The sequence below is a fragment of the Sorex araneus genome, chromosome 10 (assembly GCF_027595985.1).
Source record: "Sorex araneus isolate mSorAra2 chromosome 10, mSorAra2.pri, whole genome shotgun sequence".
Lineage (NCBI taxonomy): Eukaryota > Metazoa > Chordata > Mammalia > Eulipotyphla > Soricidae > Sorex > Sorex araneus.
In genome coordinates this window covers 22,276,862-22,293,439 of record NC_073311.1, presented here as the reverse complement: position 1 = coordinate 22,293,439, position 16,578 = coordinate 22,276,862, and the positions used below count along the sequence as shown (strand labels likewise).

General features: G+C 37.2%; 1 protein-coding gene across 3 annotated transcripts in view; it reads left to right on the top strand.

Annotated features, from left to right (window-relative positions):
• PPP1R12A (protein phosphatase 1 regulatory subunit 12A) overlaps positions 1-16,578 on the top strand; it is a 122,836-nt gene that overhangs the window by 26,906 nt on the left and 79,352 nt on the right. For all 3 annotated transcript variants that reach the window (XM_055118110.1, XM_055118111.1, XM_055118109.1), the window contains exon 2: positions 10,640-10,770. In XM_055118110.1, coding sequence (XP_054974085.1) covers positions 10,640-10,770 — 131 coding nt within the window. The remainder of the gene's footprint in view (positions 1-10,639; positions 10,771-16,578) is intronic.

The window sequence follows — 16,578 nt, the reverse complement described above, 5'->3', positions numbered from 1 at the left end:
TTTGAACCCCAGTGGTCTCCCAGCACCACCAGAAGTGAGCCGTGCACCACTGGGTGTGCCCCCCCCCCCAAAAAAAAAAAAAAGTTGTAGGTTTTTTAGTACTGGTTATGTATGTGTGTGTTAAAAGTTTGTGTTTTATTTTATGCAGTTACTGGATTGTGAACTTATTCATGATTGGGTTTAGGCATAGTCTTCACCAGTGTTTACTTCCTGCCATCAGTGTCTCCATTTTCACTCCCACCCAAAAGCCTGCCTCTGTGACAGGCACATTTTCATTTTTGGCACTGTGAGTTACAGTGCCATTCCTGATAGGGTTTCATGCATTACACTTGACCAGTTTTCAGCACCACCTCATCTTCCCAGCTAACCACTTCCTTCCACCATTGTTGCAGTGGTCTGTTTGCTACCCTTTCCCCCCTCACCCCCACTCCTCACTCCATGTCAAGTTTCCTACTGAAGACCAGGCCAGTTCTCATATTCTTCATTTGTGTTTCCTTTGGGCACTTTTTGTTTCCTTACTATATCCTTCGTGTGAGAGGGATCATTCTAAGTCAATCTGCCTCCCTCTAACTTCACTCAGCACGATGCTCTCCAGATCCATCCACATAGTAGTAAATTGCATGATTTTATCGTTTCTTAGGTTAAACCTTTTTTTAGGTAGCTAGAGAGCCATATGGTATAATGTAAGAGGTAAGACCATGGGCCAATTCTTACCACAGGAACAGGAATAGCTCCTGAGAACCGTTGGGTATGTCCCCAACCTCCCCCCTCCCCCAAAATAGTGGTTCCCAGGTACCACCAGGAGTGATCCCTGAGCACAGGGCTAGAAGTAATCCCTGAGCACCACCAGGTATGGCCCCCAAAACCAAAAAGTAAACGAGAACATGAGCATTTAATTTTGAGTGTACTGAGTTAGTTGAGATGTTACTGAGACCGCTCGAGAAAGTCGACAATCAACAGGATGAAGATGATGATGATGATGATGATGATGATGATGATGATGATGATGATGATGATGATGATGATTTAGTGGATGAAGGATCTTGTTGACGAGTTCTACAATAGAAAAATTTAATCCAGTAATTCCTAAATTTTATTGTTTTGAAGATTTTTTTCAGTTTTGTAGCAAGCCTAATTTGGGAAATTAGTTTTTTTTGTGAACTAAATTTCTTTCTTAAGGGAGCCATATTGTCACTCTTCAGAAGGCAAATTGAAAGGGAAGGTCTTATTTCTGTCTTGTTGGTCTCTTTTGTGAATTAGATGGTAGTCTACATTTGAGAGGGTGTCAACTTTATTATTTGTAAATGTAAAGTATTAGCATCTTTTCTTAGATTGGGGAAATTTCTTTTTTGGTGTGAGTGGGGCCACACCTAGTTATGCTCAGGGGTTACTCCTCGCTCCACACTCAAGAATTACTCCTGGAGGTATTCAGGAGACCACATGAGACACTGGGGATCCAACACAAGTCACCTGCACACAAGATAGGCGACCTACCCATTGTCCTATTGCTCTGACCTTGGTTGGGGAACCACTCTTAAATTCATGAATTCATCGTCATCATCATCATCATCCCGTTGATCATCAAATTTCTCGAGCTGTCTCAGTAACATCTCCATTCGTCCTAACCCTGAGATTTTAGAAGCCTCTCTTTACTCGTCCTTTCCAATGGTGCCGCACTAGAGGGTCAGGGGAATGAGACCCATCATTGTTACTGATTTTGGCATATGAATACGCTATGGGGAACTTGCCAGGCTCTCCATGTGGGCAGGAAACTCGGTAGCTTGCCAGGTTCTCCCAGAGGGAGAAGTACACTATAAGATGTCTTCTGGGAGCTTGGTTTTAAAGTCTCTGGGTGTTGGCCGGTGGTGGGATTACACGGTGCCAGGGGCAGTCCCTGGGTGTGACCTCCTAGCTACTGGAAGATACAGAATCTGAGTGGAAGAGGCCCAGGTCCCATAATGCATGAGTTATGTAATTATATATATTCATATGCCCAAACCAGTAACAATGATGGGTCTCGTTCCCCTGACCCTGAAACAGCCTCCAGTGTGGGAAGGACGAGGAAAGAGAGGCTTCTAAAATCTCAGGGCTAGGACAAATGGAGACGTTACTGAGACCGCTCAAGAAAATCAACAGTCAACGAGATGATGGTGATAATGATGATATATTCCCATTTCCATAATAACAAAGAATGTGTGTATAAGCTGAATTATTTTACTTTGCATTGGTTTCTGGGGTCATTCCTGGCAAGGGCTATGTGGGATTCAGACACACCATAGGACGGCTAGAGAACAAACCAGGTCAGCCACATGTAAGGCAAGTATCCCTGTATGATGTCTCTAGTGTCCTGTCCTTTATTTTCTGCTATTAATAGCCTTACTGTTGAAGTAAATTTTGAAGGAATATTTTTTATTACAATACCTCTAAGTTACAAGGATACTCTTTTTTAAATAGACCTTTTTGTGTTTCTTAGTCATGAAAAATGAGTGCTGGCACATTATCAGGTTATTATTCTCAATTAATAATTTCAGATTGTTTTGCTAATAAGAAATAAAGGGTGACACATGATTAAGAGTTTTTAGTTTGTGGAAATGAAGAGATAGGTCCAAATTTAGATAACTCTTAGAACCTTTTAAGAGTAATTGGAATACCGGAGGCAAAGACTAAGATGGGAATATGATGTTAATTAACCCACAGGTTATTGACTGGGGATTTTGGTCTCATCTTAAGGCTTAGGGTGGAGGTTGGCAAGATCTTGCATCTTTGCCTCCTGGACATCTTAATAGGAATGCCTCTAGAAAATGGCAGTTGAGTTCTCCCAGGTTGTGAGTGATTTGAGAGAGGAAGAGTTGCATGCCAGCTCTTGAAATGGAAGCTACAGTCTTACAACGTAATCTCAAAAGTGAAATCATGTAGTGTAAAGCAGATCTCTTGGTTTGGCCCACACTCAAGGGAAGACTTTATTAAAATACCATGTTTACAATGCTGTTACTGTTTGAGGAATACTTGATTGCTATACCTTACCCCCCACCAGAGTATCGGCATCCCTCTACCATAGGCTCTACATCCTCTTTCCTTAGCAGACTTATTTTGTTTTGCAGGGGAAACCCTTCTTTTGAGCCACATCCACTGGTGCTCAGGAGAATCCATATGTGATGCCTGCAGTCAAATCAAGCATTTTACTCCCTGTATTACCTCTCTGGTCCTTCACTGTTTTATAGGCAGACTCTCAAGGTCTGTTGTTATTGCCAAGAGAAAGGAGTTTTTACACAAAATTTCACTGTCCTGAGAGAGGGGTCATTGCCACTTGAGAGGCTACCTTCCAGCAGCAAACAAGTAATTTTTTGTTGTAATGGATATTCCTTAATTTTCAATTGTTTCCTATTTAGTATACCTTATTTGTTAAGAACTGGTTATTTCTCCTTTTCTATTATCCAAAGAATACTTAAGGACTGGTGAGATAGCTCAAAGGGCTGGAGCACATCTTTTGCATGCATAAGCTCTGTGTTCAGACCCCCTCACGACATGTGCTGCTAGGTGTGTACTATCTCCTACAAAATACTAAGGTATTCATAATTATCATGGCTTCAAGGGCTGGAAAATAGCTCAGAGGACTGGAGCTTAGGTTTTGCATGCAGGAGCCTCTGTTCAGTCTGTAACCTAACACCATCGGGTCATGCAGATGCCACTGGGTGTAGTCCCTGAGAACCACTGGGCATGGTCCAAAAAATAAAAATGAAACAACAAAAAGTAATATCAATTATATCTTCAGTGGTTGGACTTTTCTCTCTCTTTCTCTGTCTCTATTCCCGTCTGTCTGTGTCTCTATGTCTGTCTCTGTCTCTCTGTCTCTCGCCGCCACCCCCCCGCCCCCGCCTGCTCTCAGAATGTTTAGTGCACTAAACATTTAGTTCATAGTTTTTGACTTGAAAGTATGAAACCCTTGCATTGTTAATTTTTCCATTGGTGGTACCAGAAATGCAGGCTAGCTTGGTGATCTAAAATGGAAAATATATGCTTAAAATAGTCAAACATGGTTTTTGTTTCATTTCTTTTTTGTTTGTTTCTTTTTAGTTTTCATCCTCAGGACTCATTCAGCCTTGGATTGTTTTTTGGTTTTTGTTTGGTTTGTTTTTGCTTTATGGGTGACACCCAGTGATGCTCAGAGGTTACTTCTGGTTCTGCACTCAGAAATTACTCCTGGCAGTGCTTGGGAGACCATATGGGATGCCGGGGATTGAACTTGGGTTGACTGAATGCAAGGCCAACACCCTACTGCTGTACTAGTGCCCCAGCCCCAGCCTTGATATTTTTTGCCAACATAGAAACACTTAGTAGAAAAGTTATCAGGTTTTCACCCTCTGTTAGTCACATTTGTTCCTTTTTGAAAAAGAAGCAGGGATCTTTTCAAAATTGTAAATTGTCCATACTGTTACTTTTTTTCTCTTCCACATTCATGTTGTAAAATCACATAAAAATTTACTTTTCTTTTTCCAAACCCTTCTTCTTTTCTTCAATTGAGCTGTACTTAAATTGTAACTGTAACATTGTCTTAAGGTTTCAGAAAAGCTGTACTTAAATAACTCATATATATTAGAGTAGGGAAAATTTGAGACTAGAGAGGTTGTGTTCTTTGTAATTTTATCTGTATGTATTTACTTTTGATTTCATTGAGTTTCAGGACTGGAGAAAAAATACAGGAAATAGGACATTTGCCTTGCATGCAGTGCATTCTGCTTCATTACAGTGCCCCGCAACACATACTGACCCCTACGCACTATCCTCGGTTACTCCTGAACCCAACTAGCAATAGACCCTGAGAACTACCAGTTGTCGTTTCCAAAACCCCAGAACAGATAAAAATAAAGTACCAAAATGTAGAGCATTTTCTTTGATTTGTCAGGTTGTCTTTCTCCCACAATGATGTTACATTCTTCACTGGGATTTTTTCATGCTTACATTAAATCTCCTCTATTTTGTCTTTCTTCCTAAAATTTTTATTAATAGAGGTTTGATGTAGGATTTTTCAATTAAATTTTACTTATTCTTGGTGAGCCTTTGACTTTTTATTTCACTAGCTTCACCAAAAGACTCATTTCCCAAAGTGTTGCTATAAAATTCTGAAAAAAAAAACTTCTTCAAAACAATTCCATTTAGGAACCACTGGCTTAAATATTTTTATTGCAGAACCTGTCAACAAGCTCCTTCATCCACTAATTCAGTACATTGGAAATTAAATTTTCATGTTTTAGTTTATTTCATTTTTTGATTTTTGAGCTCAGGGCTTATATAGTCCTGCTTCAGTTATCGTTATTGTATCAGGTTTTTTTTTTTTTTCTTTCTGGGTCACACCTGGCGATACACAGGTGTTACTCCTGGCTCTGCACTCAGGAATGACTCCTGGCGGTGCTCAGGGGACCATATGGGATGCTGGGAATCGAACCCGGGTTGGCCGCGTGCAAGGCAAACGCCCTACCCGCTGTGCTATCGCTCCAGCCCCCATATCAGTTTTTTTCCAGTCCAGTTTACAAAGTAGATGAGGAACTTTAAGGTGGAAATTCCTGGGTACTATCTTGTTTTTTATTCTTTTTCTGTCCTAAATCTAGATAGAGTACTGTAGATAATAAGTCCCTAGCATTTGGGTCATACTTTAATTATTATTATGTTCAGTTGTCACTTTTGACTGCAGTACTGCAAGTTCTACAAATACAGACATCAAATCCTTCACCAGTGTAGTTCTAGCAGCCAGCAGAATGCATAGCTATAGTATTCATTTACTAAATATTTAGTTGGGCCAAGTAATAGTACTGTGGGTAGGAGCTTGCCTTGTATGTGGCCAAAGTGTGTTCCATTCTTGACACCATAAGATGCCCACCTGAGCTCATCAGGAGTGATCCCTGAACACAACTGGGTGTGGCCCAAAACCTCCAAAAGTAGTGAAAATAACTAAATTTAAGAGTTAATGAAGAGTTTCTGCTTCATTTGCCACATAATTTGCTGTTTACTGATAAAATTTATTAAAAAATCGCCAACAAGTAAATTTTTGTTGTCATTTTGGAAAATGTTTAAGAACTCTACATCCTCAAAATGGAAAAGTCTTGGGAAAATAATCCAATGACTTTCTTTCAGACTCATAATTGGGCATATAAGTATCACAGTTGTGACATTATGAAAATTTTTTGGTCAAATTTTTCCCCCCCTTTGGGGGGCCACACCCTGCTGTGCTCAGGGGTCAGTCCTGGCACAACTCAGGGGACAGTGTGTGGTGTTGGGGATGAACCCAGGTCAGCCATATGCAAGGCAAGTATTTTACCCACTATACTATCTCTTTTGCCCTGCCTCTTGTTTTTCATTGAACAAAATAGTACTCTTATTTCTCATACTGAAACATTTTATTAGTGTGCATATATATGTGTGTTTATTTTGTATGTATAAAACATGTGCATATGTGTATATGTATATATTTAATTAGCTCCCCTGACTCATTGTGTGCTGTCATAAGGTAATTAAGCTTGAAAAAGATATCTATTTGTAAAACTTAGTAATTAACCTGACAATAATTACTTCCCCAAAAAGATTTCTTTAATCTCTATATACTGACTTTTTAATACTGTACTGCTTCTAAGTTGTTTAATATTTTTCTCTTTTTTAATCTGTTAATCTTACCCTTCTATTTAGATTATAGGCATTCAGAGAGCTGCTATACATGACAGTTTCAATCTAACTGACATTTATTACAGTAGCCCTGTTGGATGTTGTGTTAAAAGGTAGTTTCTATTTTTAAAGAACCATATAGGCTGCTTGGGAGAAAATAACTGAAACACTTGAAACAATAAGGCAGCCTGCCTCATAGTTTTCTGTACACAGATGAAATCATAAATGCTGCTCATTAGTTAGCTAGCATTTTCTTTTTAGTCATTCTACATTTATCATATGTCTACTATAAGCCACATTCTATCCATGAGGATACAAAGAATATATTCTTTAGTATTGGTCTTTATACCTACCAAAATGGTTGTGATTCAGTGCATTAAACATGGGGAGCAGACAGTAAATCCCTGGTGTGAGAGAATATGGTCAGTCCTAGTTTCCATTTAAGATTCTAAACATCAGGAAAAATGTAACCAAACCCCAAATTAAAATGTTGATTCTAAAAAAATTCTAGGTTTTGCTTATTACTTTGTAGCTCTTTGACAGTACAGGAAATAGCATTGTAATAATAATGTGTTTTAAAGGTTGACTATTGGGTAAAATATGAATGTTTAAGCAGTGTTTATTTATTAGGTTTATTTTCCTCCCTTGGAAATTTTATTGTTTTGTTTTTTCTCATAGATAAGTTTGGCACTTTGTTTGATTTTGGTTTTGAATTTTGGGCTATATCTGGTGGGGTCGGGGGGACTCAGGGACCCCTGACTTAGGGCTTAGGAATTGCTTTCTAGCAATGGTCAGTGAATGAACCAGGGCTTTTTGCTTGCAAAACCATTTATTTTCAACCCTTTGAATCATTTCCTCAGTTGGAGATAGTTTTTTACAGAGTGTTTCACGTATCTAATTTATTCTATAAATACTTGCATTATATCCGACACGACCCAGTTCAGGCATTGTTTCCTTTATTTTGTCTGTATTAAAATGAGTCCTTTTTTCTTAATTTAAATGAATTTTCAGTGGTTTAACATGTTACATAATCTGGCTTAAACTTACCGTTCCACAATTTTATCATTTTGAATATATGATTAGTAATGAGAATGCATGTTTGTTTGCATATATAGATTCTTGTCTGCTTTATATGATAAGATAATAGAAAGACAAAAATATATAATGTTGAACTTGTTTGACATAAGTGAACATGATGACCTCTTAAGGTTACAAATGCTTTTTGATCTGCAAATCTTTCTGCAAGACCATGATATTAATTTTCTTTTAGTATTAGGGTTTTGGTTGGAGCTTTATTTTTCTGATCAAAAACCTACCCATAGTCCTTCCTTTATGTCCAAGTTAAGTTTTCTTTTACAAAAGAACACATCTTAGGTTGGCAGTCACCTTTCTATTAAAGTGTACTGACATCTTTTCACACTCAGTGTTTAGGGTACAGACTGTTTCTCTAGTGTGTCTGCAAATTTCTGTTCCATCAGTTAAACAGAACTGAGTTTTCCTAAGTGTCATGTAGAATTGTTTCAAGGAAGAGGAAATTGATTTGAGGAATTTCTGCACTCAAATTATTTTATCCTTTATCAATAACTGTGTGGGCACAAATGTTGCTATTAATCTTCAGTATATATTCTTTGAGTCTGTGTATATGTTTATGTATATAAAACATGTATTTTATTAAAATTGACTTCAGACCAGGGAAAGTTGTTTTTGTAGTCTTTTGAAAATACTATGAACATTTTCCCCATATCCTTTTATAAAGAATTATTTCGTATTGACTTAACAGCAGTCTTCATTTTTTAAAAATAATAGATACATTTATATTGACGATAAAAATCAGAACATTGTTTTGGGACTTGTAGCAATATAAAGATTGAGAAAAGGAGAGTTGAATATAATATAGTCTTGAGGCATAATAATGATTATCTTATAAATCAGTCTGATATTTCAGAGCTGCTTCATTAGTACCTAGCTCAAAAATATTTTTTCCCGCCCCGCCCACTCAAAAATACTTTATATTTTACTTTCTTATATTTTGTTTGTTTGATGGGATGAAGGGGAAATAATGAGGTGCCAGAAATTGAACCCAGGACTTCAACATACAACATATGAACTTTACTACTGAGCTATAAGCCCCAGTCATTATTGTCTAACGTAGCAGTTTCCATACTGTCTTTTTTTGTTATTAGACAGCTTGTGGTTCTGAATATCGCCTATAGTTAACATTAAACAGCTGGAGTTTTTCCCCCAAGATTGTATATTAAAGCCCATAAATTAACTTAGAATATGTTATTTATATATTCATTTCTGTAAGGTTCAATATAAAGTACTGTTGTTGACAGTGGACACTTTGGGTCCATTTGGTTCTTATAACTTATTCCAAGTTGTAAGACTGAGGATCATAGATGCTTAAGAATGTTAATTAAACATAATAACATAATAGGGAATTGTTACTAATTTCTTCCCTCTACTTGAAGAATAACAACATTAAAGCCCCTAAAGATTAAATTGGTTTTCCATAGCTACAAATTTTTAGCAGAACCAGAACTGCACCTTAGAACCCAAACATTCCTTGTTAGTCTTTAATATTTTGGGTGTACTTTGTCCTTAATGCTTTTCTGGACGATGGTTTTGTCTTTTGGGAATTGGGGTGTAGAATTGGTAGTGCTCAGTGGTAATGAAACCTATACTCAGGGATTATAGCTCTGCACTCAGGGATTACTCGACCATTTGGGGTTCCCGGGATCGAAACTGTCACTGCTAGCAAGGAGAGCATCCTTGTCTGAGGTACTATCACTCTGGTCCAGTTTTCTTACCTCTCCCTGACTCCTAATCCAAGAAAATACTACTAAAAGCATCTTCTTTTGCTTCCAAGATAGAAGAATTAGTTTAACTTGCCCAGCACATCTTAAATGCCAACCTTGCATGATATCCTATTGCAGAGGCCTGGAAAAAAAATGGGGGGCAGGGGGAGGGAAGAAATACATTGATAAAATCCCAACATACTGGGAAACAGTTTTACATGTAAAAAGAACCTCTTGGAATCGGACTATCTGTGCTAGAATCTCAGCGATAGCATTTTTCTCTGTTTAGGATATAGCAGAATTCTTGTTCTTATAATGTGTTTTATGAGGATAATGTAAATCAGTAAAATAAAGCACACAGAATAACTGTTGATAAAAGTTACCTTATTTTCTTTAGGATATGATTCTCACACATTTTCTTAGGACATCTTTATACTCTTAAAAATTATAGAAAGACCCTAAGAGGTATTGTTCTGTGGATTGTATTTTTACTTATGTCAAAGACATAAGTAAAAACAGCTTTAAAAAAATCTCGAATGTGTAGTGATGAATAATAATGACTAACAGTATTTTTGTTGCTGCCCTGATTTGTGCTAAGGTTTAACCAGTTTTACCACAGGTGGTTTATACCTCAAGTACTCATGTCAACACAGTGAAAAGAGGAAATTAGTATGTTGTTAGTTTGAAAATAGTCTTGACCTTGTCAACTTTTTGATGTATTTCCTGCTCTATGCTCAATGGATCACATTTTGGAAACCACACTATAGATGATATTATTGATTCTAAATTGCCATACTTATTTTCATGTTAATATCTTATTGCTTTCCTTCTGGAGTTGGTGTGAAAAAATCTAGTCATACACAGTAGTCTAGTCTTATATGTGTTTAGTTTGGCTTTGGTTTGGGGCCACACCTAGTAGTGCTTAGGGGATCATGTGGTGTGGGGGTTGAACCCAGATCTCCTGAACGCAAAACATGTGCCAGCCTATAGAGATCTCTCTCCAGTCCCCATATGTATCTTCTAAGCAACCTTAAAATGTAACTAGTATCATTGTTCCATTTTATGTCAACACAATTAAGAATGATTTACAAGGAATAGTAATGTTAATAATAACTGTAAAATAAGAAAGTTTGTTCTTTTGGGAATGTTGGTTAATTTTTTTTTTTTGCATTTGTGTTTGATTTTAGGCTTGTATTGATGACAATGTTGATATGGTGAAGTTTCTGGTAGAAAATGGAGCAAATATTAATCAGCCTGATAATGAAGGCTGGATACCTCTGCATGCAGCTGCTTCCTGTGGATATCTTGATATTGCAGAGTAAGTCAGTTCTGTATTTACTTTGATTTAAGTGCTTTTATTGATACCAGATATTTTGTAGAAATTATTATTTAAAATGAATAGTCATATACTACCTTTATTCATGAAGGTTATTTTTTCAAAAAAAGAGAATAAGTTCTTGGAAATCCAAACATTTGAAAACATTTGAGTCTCTTCTGTTATCGACAACTTTTGGCTGTTCATACTTTATATTGATGTAAATAATTCTGCATCTCTTTCCTTTGAATACATCTTGTTCTTGAGAGCATTGTCAAGTGATTCAAAGTTAATATTTAGTCTTTAGAGTTATGAATTGCCAGGGAGAAATTAAAGAATACTTTTGTGTATGTGGTTTAATGGGTGTTCCTTTGTTGTTGTTTTTTTTTAATTTTTATTTGATTTGATACCCATGAAATTACAATGTTAATCATGATTGAGTTTCAGATACACAATGGGTTGGGTTTTGGTGGGGTTCTTGTTTGGTTTTTTGTTTGTTTGTTTGTTTGTTTTTGCTTTTTGGGTCACACCTAGCTATGCACAGGGGTTATTCCTGGATCATGCACTCAAGAATTACTCCTGGTGGTGACCATATGGAATGCTGGGAATCAAACCGAATCGGCCTTGTGCAAGGCAAATGCCCTACCCGCTGTGCTATCGCTCCAGCCCCTATACAATGTTTTAACGCCAGTCCCTTCACCATTGTCTACTTTTCTCTACCCATAGGCAACCCAAGAACCCTGTTTGCCTCCCACCACCAATCTGAGAGTTGTTTTTTTTTTTTTTTGAGGCACCTTCTAATGTTTCATACTATGGTTTATAGTTCTGTTACTTGATAGAGTTTCATGCATACTAATTTACCATCTTTCAGTACCACCTCCTCCAGGGTGAACACTTCTCTTCACCATATTTGCTGCCCCTTCTGAAACATGACCAGTTCATGTTCCCTGATTCGAGTGTCTTTGGGCATTCATTATTCCACCATTATATTTCCTTACATCTGACTTACGGAAGAGATGATACTGCATCAGTCTCTCTCTCCCTCTGACTCAGCACTTAGCATGATGCTCTCCAGATCTATCCACGTGGCGACAAATTGAGTAGTTTCATCTTTCTTATAGAAAGTAATATTCCATTGTATATATACCATAGTTTCTTTGCAAGAAGCTTCCAAGAAATGTCATCTATTTTTGGATTCTAGGGTTGTTTCCAGACCTTGGCTATTATGGATAGTGTTGCAAAGAACATAGGGTGCTAATGTCTTCTCTCCATTTTGTTTTTTGGTCCTTAGGGTATATTCCAAGAAGTTGGAATTGCTGGGTCAAATGGAAGCTCAATTTGTAGGTTTTTTTTTTTTTTAATGAATGTGCAGAAAGGCTGGACGAGTCAAAATTCCCACCAGCAGTGTATATGTCCCTTTCTCCCCATATAAAGATGTTAGTTCTCCAATTAGTCAGTATCTTTGTGCTTGCTTCATTTTTGTGAAAGCTGTTTCTAAAACTCTTTTAGAATATCCAGTGAAAAATAAAGACTTAATGAAGTTTAGATATTTTGCAAAATATTTTTTCATGATTTTTACTATCTATGCAATGTAGTTTTGTTGTATAATTGCTCAGATAAATCATACTATTGATATTGATTGAATATTGATACTAAAACTTATGTTTTGTGATATGTATATATCTGTGTCACTATATGCTAAATATGCTATGTTCTTTGTCACTCTTAGTAAACCTTAATAGTTAATTTTTCCATACATTTAACTCCCCCAGCACACACACACATGTATATTGCAGATAACATGCAGCAATGTTGAGAGGAAGGGGGGGAGTATTGTAGATGCGGAGATGAAATCAGGTTGGAGTCCCTTTAGGTTTGTATCCAGAGTTAGCACTTATTGCATGGTATATTGTTGAAAAGAGAGACTGTGTGTGTGCCTGAGCCATATCCAGATCCGAATTTTGGTGATTTGTTTTCTCTTCTTAGGCCTTAATTTTTTAGTAAAATGCAGAAGTATTTTTTCCATTGCAAAAAAACAGTGGTTATTGAGTTTATAATTAGAGTTGCCAAGTTCCTTATTTCTTTCTTCTTTTTATGTCCAAAATGGTTTGGGATCTTTTCTTCATAGAAAAAGTAGCTAAAGTGCATCCTAGCTCTCCTTAAGTATTCAATATTCAGACTCCAGAGTGGATCGGTGTGGATTATGATATGTCCTCAACTACTCTTTAGGGATATGAATCTAGGCACATTCCTTAACTTGTATGAGCTTCAGTTTTCCCAGTTGGAGAATAAGAATTATACTTTCTAGTTTTTTGTTGGCATTAACTGGATATATCAAATGTAGCATGGAACACATTAGAAGTACTCAATATCATTATCTTTAGGAAAATGAAAAACTGATTTACTTCTTTTCTTTTTAAAATTCAGGCTTCTGAGCTTGAAAAGACAGTAATACTACAGATCAGTTTTTCTTGCATAGATTTGATTGAAGAGTTCTGGGGTTTGTAGGTTTTTTTTTTTTTTTTTGCTTTTTGTTTTGTTTTGTTGTCGTTTTCATTAGAGTAAGTCTGTCTTTATTTACTGTATCTATCTTTGGTACACATTTTATAGGGGAAAAAAAATACATTCTTTGGGGTGGGGAGGCAAATATACCAGGCAAGCAACCTGGCTGCTGTGTTTTATAATTTATGTAAAACACAAGATTTGGGGACTGGGAGATAGCTCGAAGGGATGAGATGAATGCTTGATGAAGTTCCATCCCAACGCCGTGTGATTCCCCAAGCACTGCCCAAAGCAGAAACGAATACCTTGTTCTAATGCTAAGTCTTGCTCCTACCCTCTTTTTCCCTCCCAGTGCCAGTTCAGGGTGGGGAGGGCAGGTGAGGGGGATGGGTACTCAGGGCCCATATGGGGCTGAGGATTGAACTGGGAGATTTAATATGCGCTGTATATGCTTTATCTCTTGAGTCAGACCATTTGTTTTAAAAATTACTCTTTTATTATTTATTTTTTGGGTCCCCCAGCCATGCTGTGGGGGCTACTTCCAGCTAGTGCCTGGGAGTCTTCCCTGGCAGTGCTCTGGAGATCATGCTTGCTGGGGACCGAATTGAGCCTCTCGAATGCAAAGCAGGTGCTTATTTACCACATCGAGCACTCTCTTCCTCCTCCGTTCTTATGTTATTATTTAAAGGAAGTTCCTACCCTTTGTAGATAAATGATAGACTGTCAACTTGTGTACATTTCTCTACTTAATAGGTTATTCTAGTGATCATTAATACATAATGAAATATAGAAATATTTGTCACTGTTTTTAGGTATGATACTCCATTGTAGTACTATCATTATAGTTTTAAATCAACCAGCCCATTTTGTTTGACCAATGAATGTAATTGGTTTGCATGGTTGTGCTTGTAGCCTTTGAGTTATTTTATTTTTGAAAATAATAGGAATTTTTATATTAATCTGAAAAACATTTTACAGCTAAATGATGTAGCAACTTATTAACGTTTTGTTTAATGTGATAATCCTAATACAATTTTTTTTGTATTCTAATTGTTTCACATTGCTTTATTGACTTCCACTATAAATACTTAAGGAAATGCTTTTTGAGCATTTTTAATATTTTTCATAAAATTTTCCAAGAATAGAAAAAAATAACATGGCATTAAGACTACTTTAACATAGTTTATATAATGGACTATTATTCATCAGTACATTTCAATATATATTTTCTTCTTAGTAGTTTTTTTTCTTTTTTTCCTTTTTTTTTTTAATTGAATTACCATGTGGAAAGTTACAAAGCATTCAGGCTTAAGTCTCAGTTATACAATGATCGAACACCCATCCCTTCACCAGTGCACATGTTCCACCACCAAGAACCCAGTATACCTCCCATCCCACCCCCACCCTCCCTGCCTGTGTAGCTGATAATTTTCACTTTTCTTTGATTACATTCAATATTTCAACAAAAAAATCTCACTATTACTGTTTGGAGTTTCTGAAAAAAAATCAGACCTGCTGAAAAAGAAGCATTTGACAATTTGTTTTCCATTGCTGAGAAGAGATATGAGGTCTTGGATTTCTGTATTTTAGTATTTCAGTAACTAAGTCCAGGGAAATTTCTGCCAGAAATTGCATCATTGCAAGCTCGTACCTCTCTTTAGTGGTCCTTATAAGATGGTGGTCGCCACCCCTCCCCTCCCCAAAGGAAAAGCCAAGAGAGAAAATCCTTTCCCCTCCTGGTGCAGCATGGGGCCATGGCTTAGTTCACAGTCTAGAGACATTTCTGCAAGAAGCTGCTGGTGCCAAAAGTAGATCAGTGGCCTCCGGGATCATGGTCATTCAGCAACGGAGAGGCCACACACGTGCGGCCGCTCAGGTCACATCTCGGCAGAGGGAAGCCTTCTTAGTAGTTTTAAAGATGCTACTTTTGCAGATTTAAAATGCTGTGGTAGGATTACAGTTGTAACATTTTCATAGTATTATTTACAGCATGGGAAAAGAATCATTAACTTGGTCCCCTGATCATTAAAGAATCATCTGTTTAAGGGTATGATAGCACTGTAGCACTGTCCTCCCATTGTTCATCGATTTGCTCGAGCAGGCACCAGTAACATCTCCATTGTGAGACTTGTTACTGTTTTTGGCATATTGAATACGCCACGGGTAGCTTGCCACGCTCTGCCGTGTGGGTGGGATACTCTCAGTATCTTGCTGGGCTCTCCCAGAGGGAAGAAGGAATCCCACCCTGGTCAGCCATGTGCAAGGCAAACACCCTACCCGCTGTGCTATTGCTCCACTCCAGCCATGTCAGTAGATGCCTCAAATGGTAAATTGCCAATTTTTTGCCTTAATTGACATATGAGCAGTGCTCAGATGGGGTTCTAGGGTTGAACCCAAGTTGGCAGTATGCAAGGTAAGCGCTCTACCCCACTGTACTAGAACTCTGGCCTCAGAAATATTGTAGTACAATAAATGCTAACAAAAAGAACTCCTCAAACTTCATTCCTCTCAATTTCGAAATGCATAAATACCAAATAAAGAACTATAATGTGACAAGCTAACAAAGCAACCAGTCTCTTAAATATTTTTGGTGGTTCACTTAGAACTTGTCTTTTCTTCATTCTAACAGTCAACAGAAACTCTAATATGTCTCTTGGCTTACTCCTCAAAACGTATTCAGTATTAACTTATTCATCACCTCTTTCATTATTCTCAGATCTTAGCACGGTTGTTTTCAACTCAAACCATAACTGTCTGGTTCCTCCCATTTGTTTTTCACAGAGCAGCCAGAGTGATCCTTTAAAAATATTGCAGGTTTGATAGCATTGCATTTTATCCATTTTTAAATTTTAATTCAAAATCCTATAATGAGTGTGTAAAGCATTCAGAGAAAAGCCAGAGGTCTAGTGTACAAGATGTGATTTGATAGGGTGTACCCATCCACCCTAAAGTCAGGGACCCAGCATGCTTCTGCTATATGACTGTTCACCCCAGCTTCCTTTCCTCTACTTTTCTCTGGTTTTCTCTTTTAGCCATACTGATATGATCACCACGAAGAGTATTATACAATAAAAAGTTTTCTGTAATGCAGTCCCTAATCTTAAAGAATGCCAATGCATATGAAATTAATTAACTCCTAATAAATAAAATAATTGGCTCAGGTGATGTTTAAGAACATTGAGGAAGAATGTGGGGGAACTCAGAAAAATTCTAGAGAAGGTAAAAATGAATTACATTAAAGGATGAGGAGTCTTTTGCCTCTAGTAGGAAAATTATGTTGTTTATGAAAGTAAAATAGTACATGGTAAA